Source organism: Lichenostomus cassidix, chromosome 6 (genome assembly GCF_008360975.1).
Source record: "Lichenostomus cassidix isolate B80296 chromosome 6, HeHo_3.0, whole genome shotgun sequence".
Classification (NCBI taxonomy): domain Eukaryota; kingdom Metazoa; phylum Chordata; class Aves; order Passeriformes; family Meliphagidae; genus Lichenostomus; species Lichenostomus cassidix.
In genome coordinates this window covers 2,130,093-2,151,638 of record NC_139487.1, presented here as the reverse complement: position 1 = coordinate 2,151,638, position 21,546 = coordinate 2,130,093, and the positions used below count along the sequence as shown (strand labels likewise).

Below are 21,546 nucleotides of genomic sequence, written 5' to 3'. Positions count from 1 at the left end.
AGGATTCACCTGCTGCTGTATTTATCCTCATTTGATTTCCTTTCCAACCTGTTCCCATTTAACCAAGAACACCTCTAATTCCCATTCTCTCCCCACACCTGGCTTTGGCAATTAAACAATAAAAGGTGTTAAATACTCTCCTTGTGCTTCTGCTCCTCCCTCTGAGCAGCAAACCATGGCACAAGTTTGCTTTTCAGCTCCCTGGGAAGAAGTTTTGGGGGAAAATCAGCTTTTTTTTTGGGTGCAGGAGCCAGAAGTGGGAGAACATGTGCTTTGCTGTATTTATATTGTATTTCTTTCTCTGCTTGAAAAGTTTTTTATTAGTGATGGATGACAAAAACCAACAGCTCAATGAGTCAATCCACACTTGGAATATTCAGTGGATAATCCTGGATAGAATGCAGGATAGACAAGGAATTATTTTTATTTCAAGCTTCCAACCAGGACCAGGAAACTGAAGTGCTCAGTCCTGTCAGAGGTAGGTGTTAAATACACCTTTTTATTGTGATTATTATTATTGTTGTTGTTATTATTATTATTATTATTATTATTATTATTATTGTTATTATTATTATTGACTTTGGAAATTAAGTTTCTCACAAGGTTCTCTCCAACTCATTTTGAAGTTTCAGAAGTATTTGGTTCCTCAATAAAAGCTGCTGTGAGGAGCCAGGAACAAAAAAAAATGCTCTGAGCTTCTTATTCCAACCTCTCTACCTGTGAATTAATTTTGGAACCCTTTTGGATTAGAAACCCTGTAGGGTTTATAAATTCTTCTGACTCCCAGTTTTCCTCCTCTCTTTTTCCATCTGGTTTTATTTTGTTCTGAACTCCTGAGGTGAGCACTGATTTCCTCAGTGCTCAGCCTTTTTTTGGGCAAGTTTTAATTTCTCTGATTCCTCTGAGCACGAGGATTTCCCTCTCTCTGAACATCTCAAAAAGGTTTTAACAGTGAGTGTAGAACCTCCCAGCTTTATTTCTCAGATATTTGGAAATCAGGAGCAGAAAGGACCATCAGGAAAACAGGGAGGGAAGAACTTCCCAGTTCTTTATTTCCTAGATATTTGGAAATAACTTTATTTCTTAGATATTTAGGAAATCAGGAGCAGAAACCTGCAGGACCTTCAGGAAAAAGGGGAGTTGAACCTTCCTGCAAAGTGGAATTAAAGCTCAGTTGGGTGATTATTCCCACCTTTCTGGCTTTGCTTCAGGAAGGGATGATTTGGAGAACTTTGCAAGAGCAAAGACACCTTTAGGGGACTCGAATGCATTTCTGGCTGACAAAATGCTCAGTATTCCCTGTTCCCCCCATTCCATTCCATTCCCTGGGCTTTCTGCTGCCTGTTTCATGGTTCTAACATTGCTTATGAAATCCCACAGAATGCTGGGGGAGATCAGGAGTGTGAAAATTATTTTACACCATTTTCATTATGTGTTTATTCAGTTCTCTGAGCTGATTTCTGCCTCTGACTTTGCCCCACTCTGCAGGGATTCTGTTTGCTCTCTTTTCCTGCATTTTGACATTGCTGGCTCTCCTGGGGGGCTTTGCAGTGCTCCAGGGAGAAATGAGGGTTGTGGTTTTCCCTTTGGAAAAGAACTGCTGGGAGGAAGGATGGAAGTGGTGAACAGAGTTTTGGTTTTTTGTTCAGTGTGTGGAGAAGATTTTTGTTCTGGTTTGATGGGCAGTGCTTAGAACTGAGGGGCTGAAAATGCTGCAATTCCAGCTCTGGATGGGATTTCCACCAATTTTTTTTCTCTCAGTCCATCACAACTGGCTGATCCTGAACCAAAAGCACTGAATGATGTTGGATTTGTGATTTTATTTGGTGGAGAAGCTTTTTTTAGGGCAGTTGGAGAAGGTGTTGATCTTCACTCCCTGAGCAGAAAGGATTTACATTCCAAAAATTTCCAATTTGGAGATTTCAGTCCTACTCCAGTTGTGTGTATGAGCAAGTTAATTATAGAAAAAACCCCAAAGCTTTTCTGGTGGTTCCTCCCATCCTTGGATTTCTCTTTAAACACCAACAAGCTTTTAAAACCTTCAGTGAGAACCAACAGCACCTCATATTTCAGATTTTCAGAGTTATTTCTGAGGCTGTGCCACCACCTCAGCCATTCCAGCTCCAAACTGCACCAATGCCAACCCTCTGTCACCACCAGAACAATAAATCAAAGTCCCAAATTGCAGGGAGTAAAAACCTTATTAATGATCTGTGCCACCCAGTGCAGAACCTCTTGCAAAGTTCCCTGAAAAATCACAAAGCTGGAAAATTTTAGCCAAATCCCGACAGCTTGCTTTGAGAGGTGATCAGGAGGTGCTCAAAATCATCTTTGCTGCATCTCAATCAAGTCCAATCCAACTCTGCAATTATATTTCAGCAGGAAACATGATAAAATAACATTAGCTGAGAATTTTATCCCATTTCCAGGCTGGAAAATGGGTTTTTTGGCAGAGCAAAGCAGCTGCTCTGGAGGAAAGCTCTTTGTTCAGCCCCTCCTGCTCAATCACCTGTCACTCCAGGGGAAGCTCTGAGGTCACAGGATTGTGCAAAAAGAAACCAAACACCTTGGGAATAGCTGCTGCTGGCTCCTCGAAGCGCTGAGAAGTGTCCCAGAGAGGTGTCAGGGCCAAGATGAAGAGGGAATCTCCCCAGGCAAAATACCTGTGGCTCTTAAAAGGTTCTCTTTGGCTCTCAGAAAGGACAGGTGGACAAATGTTTCCCTCGTGGGCTGAAATTCTCATTTCTCCCCAGACTGAGGGAGAGTTTCATCCCTGGCAGCAGAGGGGGAAACCCATTTTGGAGCTGGCAGGGGGAGGGAAGTGAAGCTATAAATCCCCATGGTTTAGCTCAGGACATTCTGACTTTCTGCTCCAGTGAGCACTGTTTTAACAGCCTTTACTGCCTTGTTTTCCTGCTCACCTGGGCTGTGCTGAAGTGCCATTTGCACCTCTTTCAGGGGTATTTTTGTCACTGCAGTACCATCAGAACAGACGTGCCAGTCCCAGGAAAAAAGAGATTTTCAACCAAACTGCTGCTCCAATAAAACCTTTATTATTATTTTTTTTTCATCTAAAAAAATGAAAGAAAATTTAATTTTTTTTTTTTTTTGTAATTTGGTTTAAATTACACTACAGGTTTGATCCTGCAGCAGTGGAAAAAGCCAGGTGGCTTTACTCCATTTAAGCTGTTCTTTGGGACTAACAAATGCTGACTGGGAATGTCAGGTGCATTTTCCAATCCTTGGGAACATCAGGTGCATTTTCCCAATCCCTGGATAGATTGCTGAGGTCTCCTCTTAATTTGGACAACACCAGGTTGCATTTTCCTGCACCAAACCCAGCTTTGCAGAGATGTGGTTCCCCATCAGAGCAGGATTTCCTCGCAGGATTCTTTGTTTTAAGAGCAGCTGGAGAGTTTTGGGTAGAGTGGGAAGAGAGAATTCCAAAGAGAAACCCATCCTGGGGGTTAATGGCTATTTAAATGCCTGGAAAATGTTTAAATCCCAGCCTCTGGCAGTGCAGAAATTCTCAGTGCAGAGCTCTGCTGGCTGTGGTGATCCCCAAATCCTGACCCTGCAGCATTCCTGGCTGTTTCTGCTCCTTTCCACAATTTCCTGTGCTCTGTCACCCTTTTCAGCCCCTCGGTGACCTCTGCAGTCTCTTTATTCTTCATTTCACACCCTCGTGCTCAGCAGAGGCTCCTGCAGGCAGAGAATTCCTTTCAACCCTCTTCTCCTAAAGGACTCTTCCATTCACCTGAACCCCTCACCCAGGGGGAAACCCTTTATTAGATATACTTTTAAACCCTCTGGAGGTATTTTAGAAAATTCAGTCAGAGCTTTTTTTAAAACACTCCAACTGCTCCATTCTCCTGCCCTGCAGTGAGTCTGCTCTCTGAAGGGCAGCTCCAAACACACTGAGGTTCTTGGGGTCAAGGTGAGAACCCATCTGTGCCCTAAAAGCTTTGGGGAGGATTTCCAGAGGCTTTCAGCTCCTCTGGGGGTTTTTGGAAGTGGAGTGAGGTTTTCCTCATGTGGAAATATTTTTTCTAAGCGTCTTTCTGAGTGCCTTTAATATTCTGGTTTTTGTGTTTGGTCAGAGCTCTTTGGGGTTTGTGCCTCGTTGGAGCTGATTGAGAGCTGAGCTGATAAATTGTGTGTGGGTTTTGTTGGTGACATTTATCTGGGAACTGGAGAAAAACTGCTCTGAGTCAGGTTTCTGACAAAGCTGCAGAGGATTTGATATCTCTTAACAAGACATCCACGATGGGAAAAGCAGCAGGAGTTCTCCTTGTTCCTCCATGGAGCCATAAAGATGGAATAAAAGGCAGCAGTGGGATTGTAAAAGCCAACTGCTCCTTCCTGGGATTGACAGGAGGAACCTGAGTGTTCCTCTGTTCCCTGGGATGTGAAATGGGAGTCAGGCTGGGAGGAGATGGAGCTGATCAAAGCTCAGGGACATCCCAGGGGGAGCAGAACCTCCCCAAGGTGCCAACGTGCTCAGGTGAGCTGAGAGACAGCCCCAGGGGGGAGTTATTGCAGGAGAATGGGAATTCTTGGTGATTTACCACAGGATGAGGCTGGAATGGACCTTCAATCCCATCCAGTGCCACCCCAGCCATGGCAGGGACACCTTCCACTGTCCCAGGCTGCTCCAAGCCCCAATGTCCAGCCTGGCCTTGGACACTGCCAGGGATCCAGGGGCACCACAGCTTCTCTGGGAATTCCAGCCCATCGCTCCCCACCCTACAGGGAGCAATTCCTTCCCCAAATCCCATCCATCCCTGGCCTCTGGCAGTGGGAAGCCATTCCCTGTGTCCTGTTGATGCCTGATGGGTTTTTTGTCCTTTTTCATTATACTTTTATACCCTTTTTATATACCTTATATCCTTTCCTATTCCTGTACTTCACTCCCTGTATCTTAGCCCAAATGTTTATATCTCTTGTACTCTAGCCTTGCTCAGAATTCTTTGGAGAAAATGAAACAATCTCCACAATCTCAAGAGCATGAGGCACCAGCCTTGAACAGAGCTTCATCTCTGGGAAATGTTTTTGTAAACTGAGTTGTAGCCTTTTGGGGGGAGAGGTAATTAGAATAAGGGGGCAATTACTTCATTTGTTAGGTACCTTGCTGGGGAATTTTAGATAGGTATGCTAATTGGTGAATAAATTGTATACAGTTAGTTACCAGCTCTCTTTTTTTGGTCATGGTGCACCTGAGATCCTATTAAACCAAGGTAACACCCTTTTCCCTATACTGCATGTCTGCATCTCAATTTTTGCCAGCATTTTAGGCATCACTGTCCCTCCATCCCTTGTCCCCAGTCCCTCTCCAGCTCTCCTGCAGCTCCTTTAGGCACTGGCAGAGTCTCCAAGGTCTCCCCAGAACCTTCTCTTCTCCAGGCCAAGCAGTGCCAATTTTACCTCCCTTCAGCTTGGAATCTTTGGAAAAAACCCAAACCCCAACCCAACCTGTGCACTGTTTGGTGGGAGTTGTTTGCCATTGATGAGCTCATTAACCCACTGGAAATATTTTAAATTATAATAATAATTTAAATAATGTCTCTAACATGACTCAGAGCATATTTGCCACAACTATGGCAAATTTTAGTCTTTCCCTAAACCCTGTGTTCTTTGAAAATGGATCCTTTTGGAATTGCTGGAGAGGCTCTTCCCATCCCATCTCAGGTTTAGGCGCCACTGGGTGATGAGAGGTTTTTGCTGCTTGGAGGATAAAAAGATCCTTTCCCCGTGCTGACACTGACAAATGGAACCTTTTCATGTGCTGCACTTCCAGCAGCAACCTGCCTGCCAGGGCCAGGGAGGAATGTTCAATATTTCCCTCTAAAAAGGGTTTGGAGGAAGGAGAATCCCTGCAGGCGAATTCCCCATCCCTGCCCAGCCAGCACCTGCCAGGGGGGAGGAGGAGGAGGTTTTTTTCTGCCTCTGCACTAAAGCAGCAGCTAAATATTTTTATATTTATATGCCAGGATTTGTCCCCCATTTATTCGTGGATGTTTGGGCCTGGTGTGCCAGGAAAATACCCGAAAAAAATACACGAAAATACACCCGAAAATGGGATCTTTGAGAAGTTAGTTTGTCACCTCAGTAACACATTTTTGGTTGTGTTTTCCTCACACAGAAAACAGGAATTTTCTCCCTGATTTTGCTCAGCTCAGTGTGTTGAAGCATTCCTTGCACAGAGTGATGGTTGGCAGAGTTTATTCATCACCCGCTTGTGGTTTTTGGGCAATTTAATGTGAAATATTTGGGGTTTTTTTTCCTTCTCCTTGCCCTGACATCTCCAGTATGAAACCCTCAGAGCCAGGAGAAAATCCAGGAATGCTGAATAAACCAAGAGCATGGACAATGCGGAGGTTAGACCCCAAAATCCTTAGGAAATTAATTATATTTTTTATAGTAATGAGTGATTTTCTTTGCTTTTCCTGTAATTAGGATTTCCTTCATCTTCCTGGGGCTTTGTTAGCACTGAGAGCTCCTTGGAGCACCAGATGGATCACTTTGTTCCCCAAAAATCTGAGAGGATTCTCCATCACTGAGAGAAATTTTCCTCCCAAATAGTCCCATTGGGCAGGTGGGAGCAATGGGAGATGAATCTGATCCTAAAGAGATGAGAAAACCCCAAAAAAATGACAAAATAACCTGGAATTTTGGGGTGACACTGCAGGATCTCCAACCCAGGAGAAGGTTTCTCAGCAGAAGCTGAGGATGTTAAATTGAACAAACTAGTCCTGAAATGTCTCCTCGAATAAATAAAGTGTAATATGGTAAATTAGGCTTTTCAATCTATTTTGGAAGACACAATATATGACTCAGATATGGAAAATAATAATATTAATCTCAGATTAATATTAAAACTGGTCAGAAACTTTGGAAAGGTGGAAAATTGACTTTTTTTTACTCTGAATACTCCCAGAAAGTTGTTTCCTGTTGAAGGAAGTTTATTTTTAGTTATATACATATTTTTTCTGCCCTGCTAATTCTAAGAATTGCTCTTTGCCCAAGCAGCTGCAATCTGATTGTTTTAATATTCACTGTAATGTGTCTGGTGCTCTAGAAAAAAAACATATATAAAATTTCCTATACATATAAAATCTATCTAGAAAATATATAAAAAATTATATATTTAAATTTATAAAAATATATAAAAATATCTGTTTAAATTTATATATTATATTTAAATTATATAAAATATTTTTATATTATTTATAATAAATATTATAAAATATATAAAAATTTATATATTAAAATTTATATAGATTTTTAAAATTTCCTATAGTGCCACAATCACTCTGGATTTTCCTCATTTTTTTTTCTTTGAAATTCCCTATAAAGAATAGGAGAATTCTCCTCCTCTCATGGTCACTGATATATTCTCAATTCCTCTATCCAGGGGAGAAATAATTCTGTTTACAGAACACTTTTGAGTGATGCTGTTCTGTCCTTACTTGAGATGATGGTTTTGCTCACACTGTATTGATCAAGAAACACAAGAGAACGTTGCCTTGGTTACCTTTGCAAAACACAATATTTTTATCCTTTTTTTTCTCAGATTTGCACTGCACAAAATCCCCTTTTCGCTATAATTCTGTATTTTTGACTGAGAATTATTTATTATTTATTATTTATTATTACAATTACTAATTGTATTATTTACCGAGAATTTCGGCAGCTCTGATTTATATATATTTTTTTTTTATGTCTTGTATTCTGACTTTCCTCTGGGCTTTTTTTGGACAATTTTCCACTTATTTATATAGATGATATTGGGAATTAGCCAAAAAAAACTTTTTCCAGGAATTCACCACTCTATGCCTCATTCCCACAGAGTTGGGATGTCAATTAGAGCCTTAGAATTAATTGAATTTGGGAAATGCTTTTGTTTTTTCTTTTTTTTTCCCCCTCTCCCTTCTCTTTTTGCTTTTTTTTTTGGTTGGTTGGTTTATTTGTTGGGTTTTTTTGGTTTTGTTTTTTGGTTTTTTGTTTGGGTTTATTTTTTTGTTTTGTTTTGGTTTTTGCTTTTTGAGGTTTTTTGGTTTTGTTTTGGGGGTTTTTTTTGTTGTTTTTTGGTTTAGGGTTTTGTTTTTGGGGGTTTTTTTGTGTGTGTGTGTCTTAAGAAATAAACTATTTCTTTGCATGTAGATTTAGGACAGTTTTTTTCTGTCCTTCCCTCTGTTCACAGCAAAATAAATCAGGAATGCAAAGCCGAGGAATGCTAGGAAGGAGCCTGCTGCCCTCTCATGGCTCCCGGAGCAAACAGCCGCCAGGAAAATGGGAATAAACATTAAATAAATTCCCTTTCAAGGCGCAGGAGCAGAACCCAGAGCAGGCTGAGCAGGAAGGGATAACTCAATATGCTGAGTTATAGCAGGGAATGGTTTCAGTGAGATTTTATTTCCTTATTTTTCAGTTCATTTTCTTCCAAAAGGTTGTTTTGATGTGATTTGGGCACTGCAGGATTTCCTTCTCCAGCAGAAACTCATTAACTCCTGGAAATCCCAGTAATTCCCTGGGTAATTGGGAGATTCAGGAATTTTTCTGTGTCTCATCCCTGGAAGTGTCCAAGGCTTTGGATGGGGTTTGGATGATGAGATAACAAAGGTCACTTAGCAGGGAACTGCCTGGATTTGGAAGCTCCTGCTCTGAACTACATTACAAACTAGGAAAACTCTGGAATTTCCCATTTCCTGGAAGAGAAAAGGCTGGCAGGACAGGGATGGACAACAGGAAGCCAAACTGGGCAGGAATTCATTTGCTGAACCCAAAGCTCAGCAGAAGGGATTGTGCATCCCTGTTGAAACCACTCCCAATGGAGGCAGAAAAAAAAGAGAAAAAAAATAAAATAAAAAGGATGGAACCTAACCCAGCCTAGCACTAGATTTCAGGATACAGAAAGGAGCTGGGGTGGCTCTAAGCAGGCAGGCTGGAGATGAATGGAGCAGTGCTCAGTGCATTTATCTCCTGATGAGGACAAACTGGCAGTTTCCCCTCAGCTGGGAAGGGGAAAAGCTGGCACTGTCACCTCCATGCACTCCTGGAGGGAAAATCAACTCCCAGTTTATCTCCAGCAGGGTAATTTGACACATTCCTCACCTGCCAGGGGCTGCAGGGCTGCTTTTCCCAGAGCTGGGTCTGAGCAGGTCAGGGAGGGATCCTCCCCAGCCTGGCTGAAAGGTGATTCCTCCACCACCTGAGGTGTCCTGAGAGCTCCTCACCTCCTGCCCCGGGTCAGAAACGCTGAAAAATGAGATTGACTGAAGAGAGATTATCCAGCAAGGAGCCTCAGCTCCCCTCTGCTCCCCTCTGTGCCTCCTTCACTCCCCAAAGGGGAAATCCAAGGCATCCCTCATTCCCTATCCATTCTGACCTAGCTCTGACTCCTGAAGTGATTTGTTTTTCCCTGCCTGGATAAATCACTTGGATGTTGCTACTGGAGTGATTGTGATGGAGCTACAGGGCTTGAAATAACAATAAATAACACCAGCTGGGTGATGCATTCTCACCTTGCTTTCTGGAGGGGCACAGGACAGGGAGGGATGGCTTTAGCTTAAAGAGGAGAGATTTTAGTTAAATATGAGGAGGAATTTCTTCCCTGGGAGGGTGGGGAGGCCCTGGATCCCTGGAAGTGTCCAAAGCCAGGCTGGAGCAACCTGGGGTTGTGGGAGGTTGGATGGCAGGTGTTGGAATGAGATGAATTTGAAGGTCTCTTCCAACCCAACCATCCTATAATCCTGTGATTCTATTTGATATCTCTTTTAGCTTTCCTGTTCACTCCCAGAGTTTCCTGCTGGATGAAAGTTCCACCACACAGCAGAAATGCAGAGTAAAGGCAGCTTCCCCTTAAAGCCCCAGAAAATCCTCAACACCTGCTAAATTAAAACAGTCACCTTCACGTTTAGCAGGAGCCAAAACCATTTCAGAAGCCACATTTCAAAGCTCCCAGCAGGCAAATGCAATAATTCCTGATGCAGGCACAGCTCCTCGACAGCACAGCAGAAGCTGTAATTGTGAATTAAGCAGAAAAAAAAAAAAAGCCAAAAAGAGGCAGGGCAGCTTTGCTGTTACCCCCAGGCACAGAGACTGAGTCAATAAAACCAATCCCTGTCCCCCAGGAGCTATTCCACTAAAAAGGCAGCAGCTCCTGCTGTTTCAGAACCTCTGCTGGTGGGAGAGCTGCTGGATGAGGAATCGATGTTCTGAATCAAGCAGGGGATCACAGACACACTTAATGATCTTTATTGGGGAGGGATTGGAGAATTCCGAATGAATATTCCTCTGGCAGCCCTGGGGCAGGTTTGGGTGGGGGTGGGAGAGGAGAGCCTGAAACCAGGATAAAATAATTCATGGAATCATGGAATGGTCTGGGTGGAGGAGAGCCTGAAACCTGGATAAAATAGTTCACAGAATCACAGAATGGTTTGGGTTGGAGAGCCTGAAACCAAGATAAAATAATTCATGGAATCCCAGAATGGTTTGGGTCAGAGAGCCTGAAATCAGGATAAAATAATTTACAGAATCATGGAATGGTTTGGGTGGAGGAGAGCCTAAAACCAGGATAAAATAATTTATGGAATCCTGGAATGGTTCAGGTGGAGGAGAGTCTGAAACCAGGATAAAATAATTCGTGGAATCCCAGAATAGTTTGGGTTGGAGAACCTGAAACCTGGATAAAATAATTCATAGAATCCTGGAATGGTTTGGGTTGAAGGGACCTCAAAGCCCATCCAGGGACACTTTCCATGATCCCAGGTTGCTCCAAGCTGGCCATGGACACTTCCAGGGATCCAGAGGCAGCCACAGTCTCTCCAGGTGCCCTAAAAATTATAATCCCACTCCACATCTAGCCCTTTGCTGCCACTTCCCAGCGCTGTCAGGGGGTTTTGGGGACGCCCAGGGTGACAGGTTGGTGGCAGTTCTGTGTGCTCACTCCAGCAGGGTCAGGGCAGCTCATCCCTGCAGGGATGTGTGGTTCCTCCTTGGGGCACTCAGGAGTTGCTGCTCCATCCCTGGCAGCAGCATCTGCCACCCAGCACAGCAGTCTTTCCTGCCTGGGAAGGGAATTTCTGCCCTTCCTTTGAAATAAAACATTCCAGGGAAGAGTCCCAAGGTAGCCTTGCTAGTCACCTACATCGTGAACTCCTGTTTAAATCAGATTTTGTTTTGTAGTGACTTTGATCTGTAGCTCATCAAAGCAGGAGAGTCCTTGTTCCACGCTGAATTTCGAGTGTCTGCAGGCAAACCAGAGCCCTCCAGGCTGGTTTTTAACAGAGCCACATGCTTCCAGCATTCATTTTGTTCCCCAAAATTCTGCTTTAACACAGCAGAAACAGTGGGAAGCTCCAGCTCTCCAGAGCAGGAATTCCCGTGTTCTCCTCCCTGCATCCCCCAGGAGGCAGGAGCTGTGCCGTGTGACGGATGCTGGCTGAGCCCAACCGCGACAGACGAATGCTGAAATGGTGTGAAAATTTTTGCAGCCGAAGCAGAACTGGCCAATGTTTGGCCCGAGGCCAGTGCAGCACCCGCTGGCTCCTCTGCCCTGTTCTCTGCCCTCCACAGCATTTCCAGCCCTGATTGTACTGACCTGTGCCACCCTCGACTCTTAGAAACTCCCTTTTAGTTGTGTTTTATTCCCCACTCTGCCCTCACCACTCTTTTAAGCAGGATGGAAAATCCCTCTGCTTTGGTTCCTTTCAAAGAGCACAGCTGCATGAAGTGCTGCCTGCTTTCATCTCCAAACTTTATTTTTTTTTTGGCATAAATAGTGAGGATTCACCTCTTGTATGGCCTCACCCCCTCTTCAAAATGCTTTTTTATCTCCACCAGCACCTCTTGTATCACAGCACTGATAAGGAGCATGACTGAAAATGATGCTGTGAAAGAAAAAGAGCCTTTTTTTCCTTTTTTGAAGAAAAAAAAAGATGTGTCCTGGTGCAGAGGTGAGGGGCAGAGGAGCAGAAGTGCTGAGCAGGACTGTGAATATTGGATTTGTCCCTTGGTCACTGCTCACTGCCCTTGGGGACACTGGGAGCTCCTCACTCCTGGGCAGTCCCACAGCTCTGTGCCTCACTGTGCACATTAACCACGTTAATTTGGGCACAGGGATGGCATTGGCCATTGGCCATCAACCACAGAGCCACCTTTGTGCCAGGCACAGGTGACAGCTCGGGCAGCACGTGGAGAGGGACAGGGCACACCCGGGTGTGGCTTTGTCCTTTGCTCCTGGCAGTGACCAAAGGTCAGCAGAGAGCCAGCAGCAGGAGTTACTCATGTTTTATAAATGACTAACCTGCAGATACTGAGCTCTGCTGCCATGGAACTGTTGAGTCACTGAGGTTGGAAAAACTCTCTCACACCATGGAGTCCAACCACTCCCAGCACTGCCAAGGCCACCAGTGCCCCGTGTCCCCAAGTGCCACCTCCCCAGGGCTCTGAAATCCCTCAGGGACGGGGATTTCACCCCTGTGCTCTGAGGACTTTGGCCACAAGTGCTGCCATTCCTGCCCAGCCCAGTCCAGAGCCCTGCAGGACATCCTCAGGCAGGGAAAGGAGAAGATGAAGCATCACCACCTCGGTGACCATTCCTCCTCATCCCAAGGATCCTGGCTTTGCAGTCCTTCCACATCCCAAATCCCACACAGCTCAATGTCCTCTATCTTCCTGCTCAGGCCAGAAGGCAGCAAAATCCAAACCAGACTTTTGTGTCCTCAAAACAATTTGGGAATTGTTCTGTGCACACAGCTCAGTGTGAAATTTGCTGTCCACATTAAATAGTCATCGTCCTTCACACCCTCCTTCCAAGGTGTCCTTAAAACAGAATAACATCCTTTGGGGCATTTTCAATGGGTCTTTCCTGCTCTTTTTTCTTGGAATACCTGGCGTGGTCATAGAAATAGATGGTGATGAAGGAGGCAACGTTCAGGAAAAGGATGAGCAGCATGATCCAGTAGGAATATCCATAACTGTGTTTGGATCCCAGGTGTGTCTGCAGAGAGGTGGAACACCCGTGGGCCAGTTCTTCAGACAGGCTGTTCCCATGGACATTCACAGGGAAAAGGATCATGGCTAGGAGGATGAGGATTCCTGGAAAATAGAAACACAAATTTTAGAGGAGAAACTACAGTGCTATGAATGTAGCGATTTATAGTCTGCTTTAATCCTGGTCCTAGTCCAGATATTTTAATTGATTTATCTAATATTTACCATTAGTGAAATATGGGGGCATTTAAAGAATTTTTGCCCCACCCAACAGTATCTGCCAGATGTTTTCATATAGGCAAAATTATCAAAATTATTAGATTCTCACTGATTATTCTCACTTTTTTCCACTGAATTTAGTGCTGATGAGTATCATGTATTCACCCCTTTGGTGGTTTTTAAAATGCCTGTTTGATATGAGCTCAAATCCATGGATGGGCAGTATCCCAGCTGGATAAATCTATCCTGACTGGATAAAATATCCCAAGTGGATAAAATATCCCAACTGGATAAAATATCCTGACTGGATAAAGTCCTGAGCAGCCTGCTCTGTGCTCAGGGTTGGCCCAAGAGCTTAGCCTTGGAGACCTCATGTCCTTTACAGCTTGAATTATTGGATGAGTCTGTGATGAGCCAAAATGTGATGTCTTATTCCATCTCTGTCTACTTCTCACAGCCTCCCAAATGCCAAAGGAGTTCAGCTGCTTTGACATTTAACTAAATATTGCTTTTACATCTCTGCTCTCCCCGTGCCAACAGAGCTGTAATCACTGAACTTCGGTGGGAACAGTTCCATTCCTTCTCTCCAGACACCTCATCCTTCCCCTGTTCACACTGGAACAGCTTCATTTTTAATTCAGGAGAGCACTGTGGCAGAATTAGGAACCTCCAAGATGACCTCCCACATCAAACGATGCTTGATTTCCCCATAAAAATACACCCACAGCAAAATCAGCTTCCAGGTCACAGCACTGGCAGGGCTGCTCAAAGTAACCACAACCCTCAGCCAACACCAGAGTTTCTTTTCTCCCCAATATTTATTTTGGCAGCTCGTGGTCCTTTCATTTCGGTCAGAGCTTGCAGGTTCAGGGTGCTGGGCTCAGGAAAAAGTCAGGAAAAAACCAAAAAAAGCAGACAAGGAGGATCTGCTTGTCTCAAAAGTGAATAATTCTCTAATCAGGCCTCAGTTCACTTTTTTTGCTGCATTTCACAGCTGTTTCAGCATCTGTGTTAAAAAATGGGTGATTTTCACACCTCCACCTGTATTTGCTATAATTCAGATTCTCTGCACTGTTGCCTTCCCAGCAAGGGCTGGTTTTGTCCCCAGGACAGGGTGGTGCTGCTGGGGACACATCACCCCTGGACCTGCAGAGCTTTTGAAGGACAAAATACCTGTGCTGAGGTACTCTGTAATCAGAGGGCTTGGGAGGAAATTATTCAAGTGCAAACCGATTATTAGAGAAACACCTAATTGAGTGTGAGAGATGAAGTCACGGCCAGAGAGGACAGGGAGGGCTGGGAGCAGCCAGGCTCAATCCAAGCAGGAATGTGGGGTTAGCTCCAGGAGCTCTGGGATGGAATCACAGCTCTAGTGACTCAGCATCTCCACCATTTTTTATCTGCTTAGGGAATGCTGAAACTTATTTTCACCTGTGAAGTCTTTTTTTACAGGGGGAAATCAATTTTGCCAAATAGATTTGCCTCCTAATTTCTGCCTCTTATATCTACTATTAAATATTATTTTTAATTTTTTTATTTTTTTTAATAATAAATATTATTTTTATTGCTGTATAACACTATTTTGGTGGTATTTAAAAGAAGCTTTTCAGGTGTCCCAGCAGGCACAGCTAAAACCCAACCCCATGGAACAGAATCCATTTCCAAGCATTTCCTTTTGCCGTTGAACATTCCCTAACCCCAGAATCCAAGGGAACACACTCACCACAGAGGGAATTCCAGGTGTAGACCCCAATGGGCCCCAGGAAGGTCTGGTAGGGGTTGCTGACAGCGTTGGTGCAGGTGAAGGCAGAGCTGAGCAGGGAGCTGAGCAGAGCCAGCACCAGCACCGCGATGGTGACAACGTTCACGCTCCGTGTCCTCGAGCTGCTCAGGGAATCTGAGACTGAAACACAGCAGGGTCAGGGGACAGCAGGGCAGGGCACAGCCCCAGACCCTGCCAGGAGGGGTTGGATGGAGATTTGGGGAGAATTTCCTCGCTGGAAAAGGGTGGTCAAGCGTTGGAAGTCACCATCCCTGGAATTGTGTGGAACTCGGGGAGATGGTTTGGGGTTGAAGGTTGGAGTTGATTATCTTGGAGATCTTTCCCAACCTTCATGTTCTGTGGTTGTGTGAGAACCTTCCCTGGGTGAGAACCTTCCCTGGGTGAGAACCTTCCCTGGGTGAGAACCTTCCCTGCCCAGCCAGGTGGGCTCAGGCCATGCCATGTCTCTAATTAAAAGCTAATGAGCAGAGGTTTGGCTGATGTGTAGAGATCGGGATGGAGAAAGAGCAGGAGGTTTGGACACAGAGGTGAAATTCCCAAATCCCACAGGGGAAGGTACCTGGGGCTGGAATAAATTCTTGTCTGCTCATCCTGCAGTTTACTGGGTAGTAAGCTTCTGTTCCTTAATACTTCCATAAAAATTCCCTCTGCAGGTGGCCAGACAGAAATTTGATGGCTAAATTGGATCAGAAATCTGAGTGTTCCTCAGCCACTGTCTGGTAACCTCCAAAAAAGGTTTTAAAACTCTGTTTAAAACTCTGCTCCAATTGAAATCTCTGCTCCAGTTGTATTTCCTTTCAATTTACCAGCAGCCCCTCACATCAATAAATCTGACAGGGAAAACTTTCTCCAAGACCATTACAGCTGCTGCCTGGACAGATCAGGTGCATTTGCAGGACAAAATCCCCATTTTATTCCAGATCATCCCTTGCTGGAATTCCTGGTTCCACATCCATGGCACTTGTGGCCAAAACCTTCAGAAGTGTCACCAATTTTTGCCCAAATCCTTCCAGTTACTCGCTAAGTTATGATATCAAGAGACTCCCACACAAATGCAATATCCTCAAAGTGTGTTTTGTTGAGGTAAATGATTTTCCTCCTCTCAGTTTAAAGATTGAAAAGGCAACTGGAATGTGCCTGTGGCTGCTCAATGTTGTAACAAATACAGTGACAATGCTTTGGAGCTCTCTGCTCAAATAGATGTTGTGAGAGACAGAATTACATAGGAAAATTCCCTTTCCGTGCTGCTTTTAACACAGAGCCATTATTGCCAAATATTCAGGCAGTGCATAAATGGGAGAAATCACAGCAGTAAAGAAAAAAAGAAGAAAAAAAAAGTAAAAACCCCATAAAGAGGAATAAACATAATAAAAAGGGCTGTTGGAAGGGAATGAAAAGGACAACTCCTCTCACATTTCATATAATTCTGCAGCACAAGTTAATTTCTGCTGGAGGCACCGGCAGGTAAGGATGTGCTATGGAAATCAGTTGCAAATTGAAGCAATTTTCCTGGAAGAGAAGGCAAGGAGGCCATTCAGGGCTATCCCTCAATTCAATGGGAACAAGCAGGTTGTACTCTGCACTCAGGCTGAGCAGCCTCCCAGCCTGGCCATCACCTGTGATCTCCTTCTTGGACAAGAAATAAATCTGCAGCCAAACCAGACAGCCTTGTGCAATTCCCCTCTGGCAGCCTCACTTCATTTTATCCCTCAGAACATCTCCAGAGCTGCCTGGCTGCACCTCCTAATTCTGGCTGCTCTCCCTAATTCTCCTGTTTGTCTCTCACATGCTCTGAGCTCAGGTTTGGTGCTGCTTTGGCAGCTGCCAGGGCTGTGTCTGCAGCAGGATGAGATTCAAGGCTTTAGAGGAAATGCTCTTCTCGTGAAAGCTGATTTTTCTGAGCCCTAAATAAAGTCTGTGCAAACTGAAGGAATCTCCCAGCAGCTGATCTGAGTTGTGAGCTGCAGCTGGATAACCTCTGGATCTGTGTAGAACAACCTCCTTCTAGAGTGAAAGCAGGCTTTGCCCAGGTCTCTGGTTTAATTTCCTGCATTTTTTATTTTTCACCCTTAATTCTTGTATTTTTGGGTAGAATTTCCAAGATTTGTACTGACCTTGGTCAGCCTTCCCAGCAGCTTTTATAGCTCTGCAATTACCCTGTGACACATCAGGAATTATTCCTTGAAAAAAACCCAAACAAACAAAAAATCCCAAGCAGAATTCAACAGAGCTTCCTACTTTTCAGGAGATCCCTGGAAAGTGATAACTCAAATGAATTCCAGCAATTTTCAAGTTTTTTCTTCAATTTTCAAATTTTCAGCAATTTTCAAATACTTTGTCATGTATTTTAGAAAGTCAGTGAAACGATTCCTCTGTGCTGCAGTGAATCAGAAAGATTTCCTCCTGTCTGTTGGCCTTGCTGGCTGTAGTTGGATAAATCCTGACATTCCTGACTCTGGTTGTGGCTCTTCCTGAGCCTCCTCAGCTTCCAGGTTTGCCTTGGACCAGACAGAGCTGCAAACAAACCCTCTGAGAGGACATTTCATCCAGAGGTGGTTCCTCTCTCAGGCAAATCATCCAAACAGCTCCTGAAGGCTCTGAGGGTTTGGGTTATTAACTAACTTCTGCATTCTGCCAGCCCAGTCAGCCTGGGAAGTGGCTGCAGTGATTTATTGTTCTGTTTATTGATGAGAGACACCCTGGCTGGGCACTGCATGCCCTGGGCACTGGCAGGAATGAAATTCCATTGTTGTCCATCTGTACACTGGGAATTTCCTTTAATGTTGTGGTTTCTGGAGAAATAAGTTGGGTTTTTTGGTAAAAGCTGCTGCTGATCTGCTTTTTTGGTAAAAGCCAACCTGGGCTATTGCTGAAAATAATCCCCAAGGTGTGGCTTTTGATTTACCCTTCTGGGATTGTCCTTTTTCCACCCCCAGATGTGACAAAGCCATTTGGGAAACACACTTGGGGTGCCCAGCAGAGCCCCAGCCAGGGCACAGCTGCTTTTAAAAGGATTTAAAATGGTGTTTGGAACTCCTCTTGGTGGTGTCTGAAATGTTGGAGTGGAGAAAGCTCAGCACTTTGCTCTTCCATAGCACTGGAAATCCATTTAATTAAAGATACCAACAAAGGAAATCTGTCTTAGGAGGACAGGAATGTCAATTACTATGAATATAAAGATGGAATGTCTGCAATTCTGGGAAGTATTTTTCCTAAATGAGGTATATATGGAATAGAATCATAGAATAGACTGGTTTGGGTTGGAAGGGAATTTAAAGCCCATCCAGTTGCACCCAGGGACACCTTCCACTGTCCCAGGCTGCTCCAAGCCCTGTCCAGCCTGGCCTTGGACACTGCTAGGCATGGATCAGCCACAGCTTCTCTGGGAAACCTCTGCCAGGTCCTCCCCACCCTCCCAGGGAAGAGAATTTCTTCAGCAAATAATAGAAAACATTATAATCCTGCTTGGTAGAGAGCCTGAGAATTAATTTCAAATCAGTTCTTCTCATCTTGGATACCTGCCTGACTGAATGAGCGAGGGCTGTGGGCAAACCCATATTTAGATTATTCATAAATAAGCAATCAATCTTTCCTTCAGCAGCTGTGGAAAGCAACTCTCACAGCTCCTGATGCTCACTTTTTTATCCCTAAATGAGTGATCTGTGAGAGTTAACTTCTTGTTCTCTCAATGTTTGATAAATGATAAGCACAAAGTCTCAAATCTGGGGGGGAAACCCAACACCACCAATGCAGACCATGCAGAGAACTGAGATCCTTCATGATTCCAGAGTGCTGCGAGTTCATTTCATTAATTGCAATTAAAATCGACCTGCTGGCACCAGCCAGGCACTGGGAGCTGCAGACAAGGCAAGGCACAACCCCTGGATCCCAGCCAGCCTGGATCCTCCTCAGCTATCAGCTATCAGCGAGGATTCCACATTTCCCACGGAGCCCAAATAAAATCAGCCAGAGCTGCCCCAAGCTCCAGGTTTGGGGTTCAGCCAGCTGCCATGGTGGGCTGTAACCACCCATTAATTATTCCATTTATTCATTTATTTATCGTTGCTTTCTCTCCTAAAAATCACCTTCATTATACTGCTGTGAGTGTAATTAAGTAAGATTGAATGATTTGTGGGTTTGTACTTGTTATGTAACAATCCCAGTCCACGCTCCACCTTCTGCTGGGAATGCTGCTGTGCTCAGGGATTCATGGGAACACAAATGGCATCACGGGGACTGATTTGTGCAACACAGCTCTGCCACCGTGGGAATCCAGGTGCTTCTGCAGCTGCAATTTCAGGAATAAATTAAGCTGGGCAAGAGCTGGGAGCCAGCTGGAGGTTTAGATCTGCCGTGCTGGGACATCTTGCAACAGCCTACCAAAAATGAAAATATTTCCGAAAGCATCTTAAAATCCCAGAATGGTTTGGGTTGGGAAGGACCTGAAAGCTCATCCAGTTCCAAAGCCTCATGCCAGGGAAACCTTCCACCATCCCAGACTGCTCCAAAAACCATCCAACCTGGCCTTGGACACTGCCAGGGATCCAGGGGCACCACAGCTTCTCTGGACCACTCTTTAAATCTAATTTAACTCCAACTCTCATATTTCAAAATTCCTTGACCTACTCATATTTTTGCTAGCTTCCTTTTGAGTGGCTTTTCTCCTTTCCATATGTGTCACCAGCATTACTGCTTTGAACTTGATGAGGCAGCAAGGCAGAGAAAATAGGTGTAAACCCTTGATCCTTGCAGCAGCTTTTGGGCTTATCTACCTTTGGGTGATGTTTTGTGTGTTTTTTCATTTTTCCTTTAAAACCTTTCTCTGTCAAAATGGTGCTAATTCGGTGGTAGGGGGCAAAATGTTTAAAGTTAAACAATAAACGTTAACATAGTTAAAAGTTAATAAAAGTTAACATAATGAAAAGGGGAAAAAATGCTGGAAGGTGAATTAGGTTTGTAAATCCCTTAATAAAGTGGTGAGTGTTGCTTTTCCGTTCCTCGCCGAACTTCCGAAAATCAAAGTCAATTTTTACAGCAAGTTTCCATTTTGTGGTTTTTTTCCCTTTTCCAAGGTGCAGGCCAAGATCACAGGGGATAAGTTGTGATTGTCAGGAATGTTGTAGCATTTCTGTGCTTTTGGGGGGTCTCATTTTAAACCACTTAAATCATCAGCTTGTTTTGTGGTTATTTTTGTTCTCCCCTAAAACGTTGTTGCAGGCAAATACAAGATGGATATGCATGTTAGCAGCATGAGCAAGAAGGTTTGGATTGGATATTGGGAAGGAGTTGGATAGTGGGAAGGAGTTGGATATTGGGAAGGAGTTGGATATTGGGAAGGAATTGGATATTGGGAAAGAGTTGGATATTGGGAAGGAGTTGCATATTGGGAAGGAATTGCATATTGGGAAGGAGTTGGATATTGGGAATTCACCACCTGTGAGGGTGGTGAAGAACAGGGAGGTTATGGCTGCTCCTGGATCCCTGGAAGTGCCCAAGACCAGGCTGGGCAGGGTTTGGGACACCCTGGGACAGTGCAAAGTTTCCTTGCTAACAGCAAGGCTGAAATGGATGTGATTTAATCTCCCTCTCAACCCAAACCACTCCACGACCCCCTGGTCCCCTTGCACTCACCTTGGAAGGTGGTTTTGGACACCTGCAGCCCCGCAGCCACAAACTGCTCGCAGGTTCCCCTGAAGAGGCCAAACGTGAGGCTGACGGTGACGCTGGAGTTGGGCCGCGAGAAGCGAACCTCGCTGCTCACCCACCGCGGCGTGGCCAGCACCACGCAGATCACCGCGAAGGAGAACACGCAGGCACAGAAGGCACAGCCAAACATGGTGCTTTTCTTCCTGGACGGCATCTTCCCGTGGGTTTTCCCAATGATTTGGGGGATTTGGTTCCTCTAATCCGCTTTGCCGCGGTTGGTTCCTCCTCGCCGCGGTCGGAGCGCGGAGTCGTGCTGGTAAACTTTAAGCAAACAGCGGCGGTAATAAAAATGGAAAATAAGTGAACTTTGGTCTGGGGACAAGCTGTTGCCGTGGTGACAACCCAACCAGGCTGGCACAGGCGGCAGGAATTGTCCAAGGATGATCTATGCTCCTTGCCCAGATCCCAGCTCTGGATTCATCCCCAGCTCACCTTGCTCCTCCTGGGACTGCCTGAGTTTTGCTTTTGCTTTTTCCTCCTAAAGCCCTGCCAGCCAGGCTGCAATCTGCCAATCTGTACCTGATCTCTATCTAATATCTTATGGTAAAAAGAGTTATAAAATGTTCTTCTCTGTTCAAATTCCCTGCTTGCTCAAGAGCTACCCAAGCATCACTTTGGGAAACATTTAAAATTATTTAAATTTGGGGAAATTCTGGGTTGGTCTTGGGTTTTGGTGGGGTAAGGAGGTTCTATCTACTGTCAATAGGTTATTTGCTAAGAAAGAGCTCTAATTCCTGATAAAATTCCATGTATTTTCACAAAATAACTCCTTCCTTTTTTCTTTTTGTCAGGGAAGAAAAAAATAGCTTGAGCAGGAATTAATTTCAGTGAAGTAGTGGATA

The 21,546-nt window shown here is 44.5% G+C and overlaps 1 protein-coding gene across 3 annotated transcripts; it reads right to left on the bottom strand.

Annotated features, from left to right (window-relative positions):
• Window positions 1-8,098: 8,098 nt before the first annotated feature.
• Window positions 8,099-20,984, bottom strand: CLRN3 (clarin 3). 3 transcript variants are annotated; one of them, XR_014853117.1, is made up of 4 exons: window positions 20,630-20,984; window positions 14,939-15,118; window positions 10,678-13,101; window positions 8,099-10,565 (listed from the first exon to the last, which is right to left on the bottom strand). XR_014853117.1 is itself a non-coding variant. In XM_085064605.1 (3 exons), exons 1-3 carry the CDS (start codon window positions 20,856-20,858, stop codon window positions 12,827-12,829), a joined length of 684 nt encoding a protein of 227 aa, XP_084920731.1. In that variant the 5' UTR covers window positions 20,859-20,984; the 3' UTR covers window positions 8,099-12,826. The 3 variants fall into 3 exon arrangements, 1 of the variants encoding a protein (XP_084920731.1); XR_014853118.1 differs by having other exon boundaries at window positions 8,099-10,405; window positions 10,685-13,101; XM_085064605.1 differs by having other exon boundaries at window positions 8,099-13,101.
• Between the last annotated feature and the right edge of the window lie 562 nt (window positions 20,985-21,546).

Coding starts and splice junctions, on each gene's coding strand:
- CLRN3 (XM_085064605.1), bottom strand. CDS start 20,858: ATGCCGTCCAGGAAGAAAAGCACCATGTTTGGCTGTGCCTTCTGTGCC. Junction 15,119..20,629: donor GTCCAAAACCACCTTCCAAG/GTGAGTGCAAGG, acceptor GCTGTGTTTCAG/TCTCAGATTCCCTGAGCAGC. Junction 13,102..14,938: donor CACCTGGAATTCCCTCTGTG/GTGAGTGTGTTC, acceptor TCTATTTTCCAG/GAATCCTCATCCTCCTAGCC.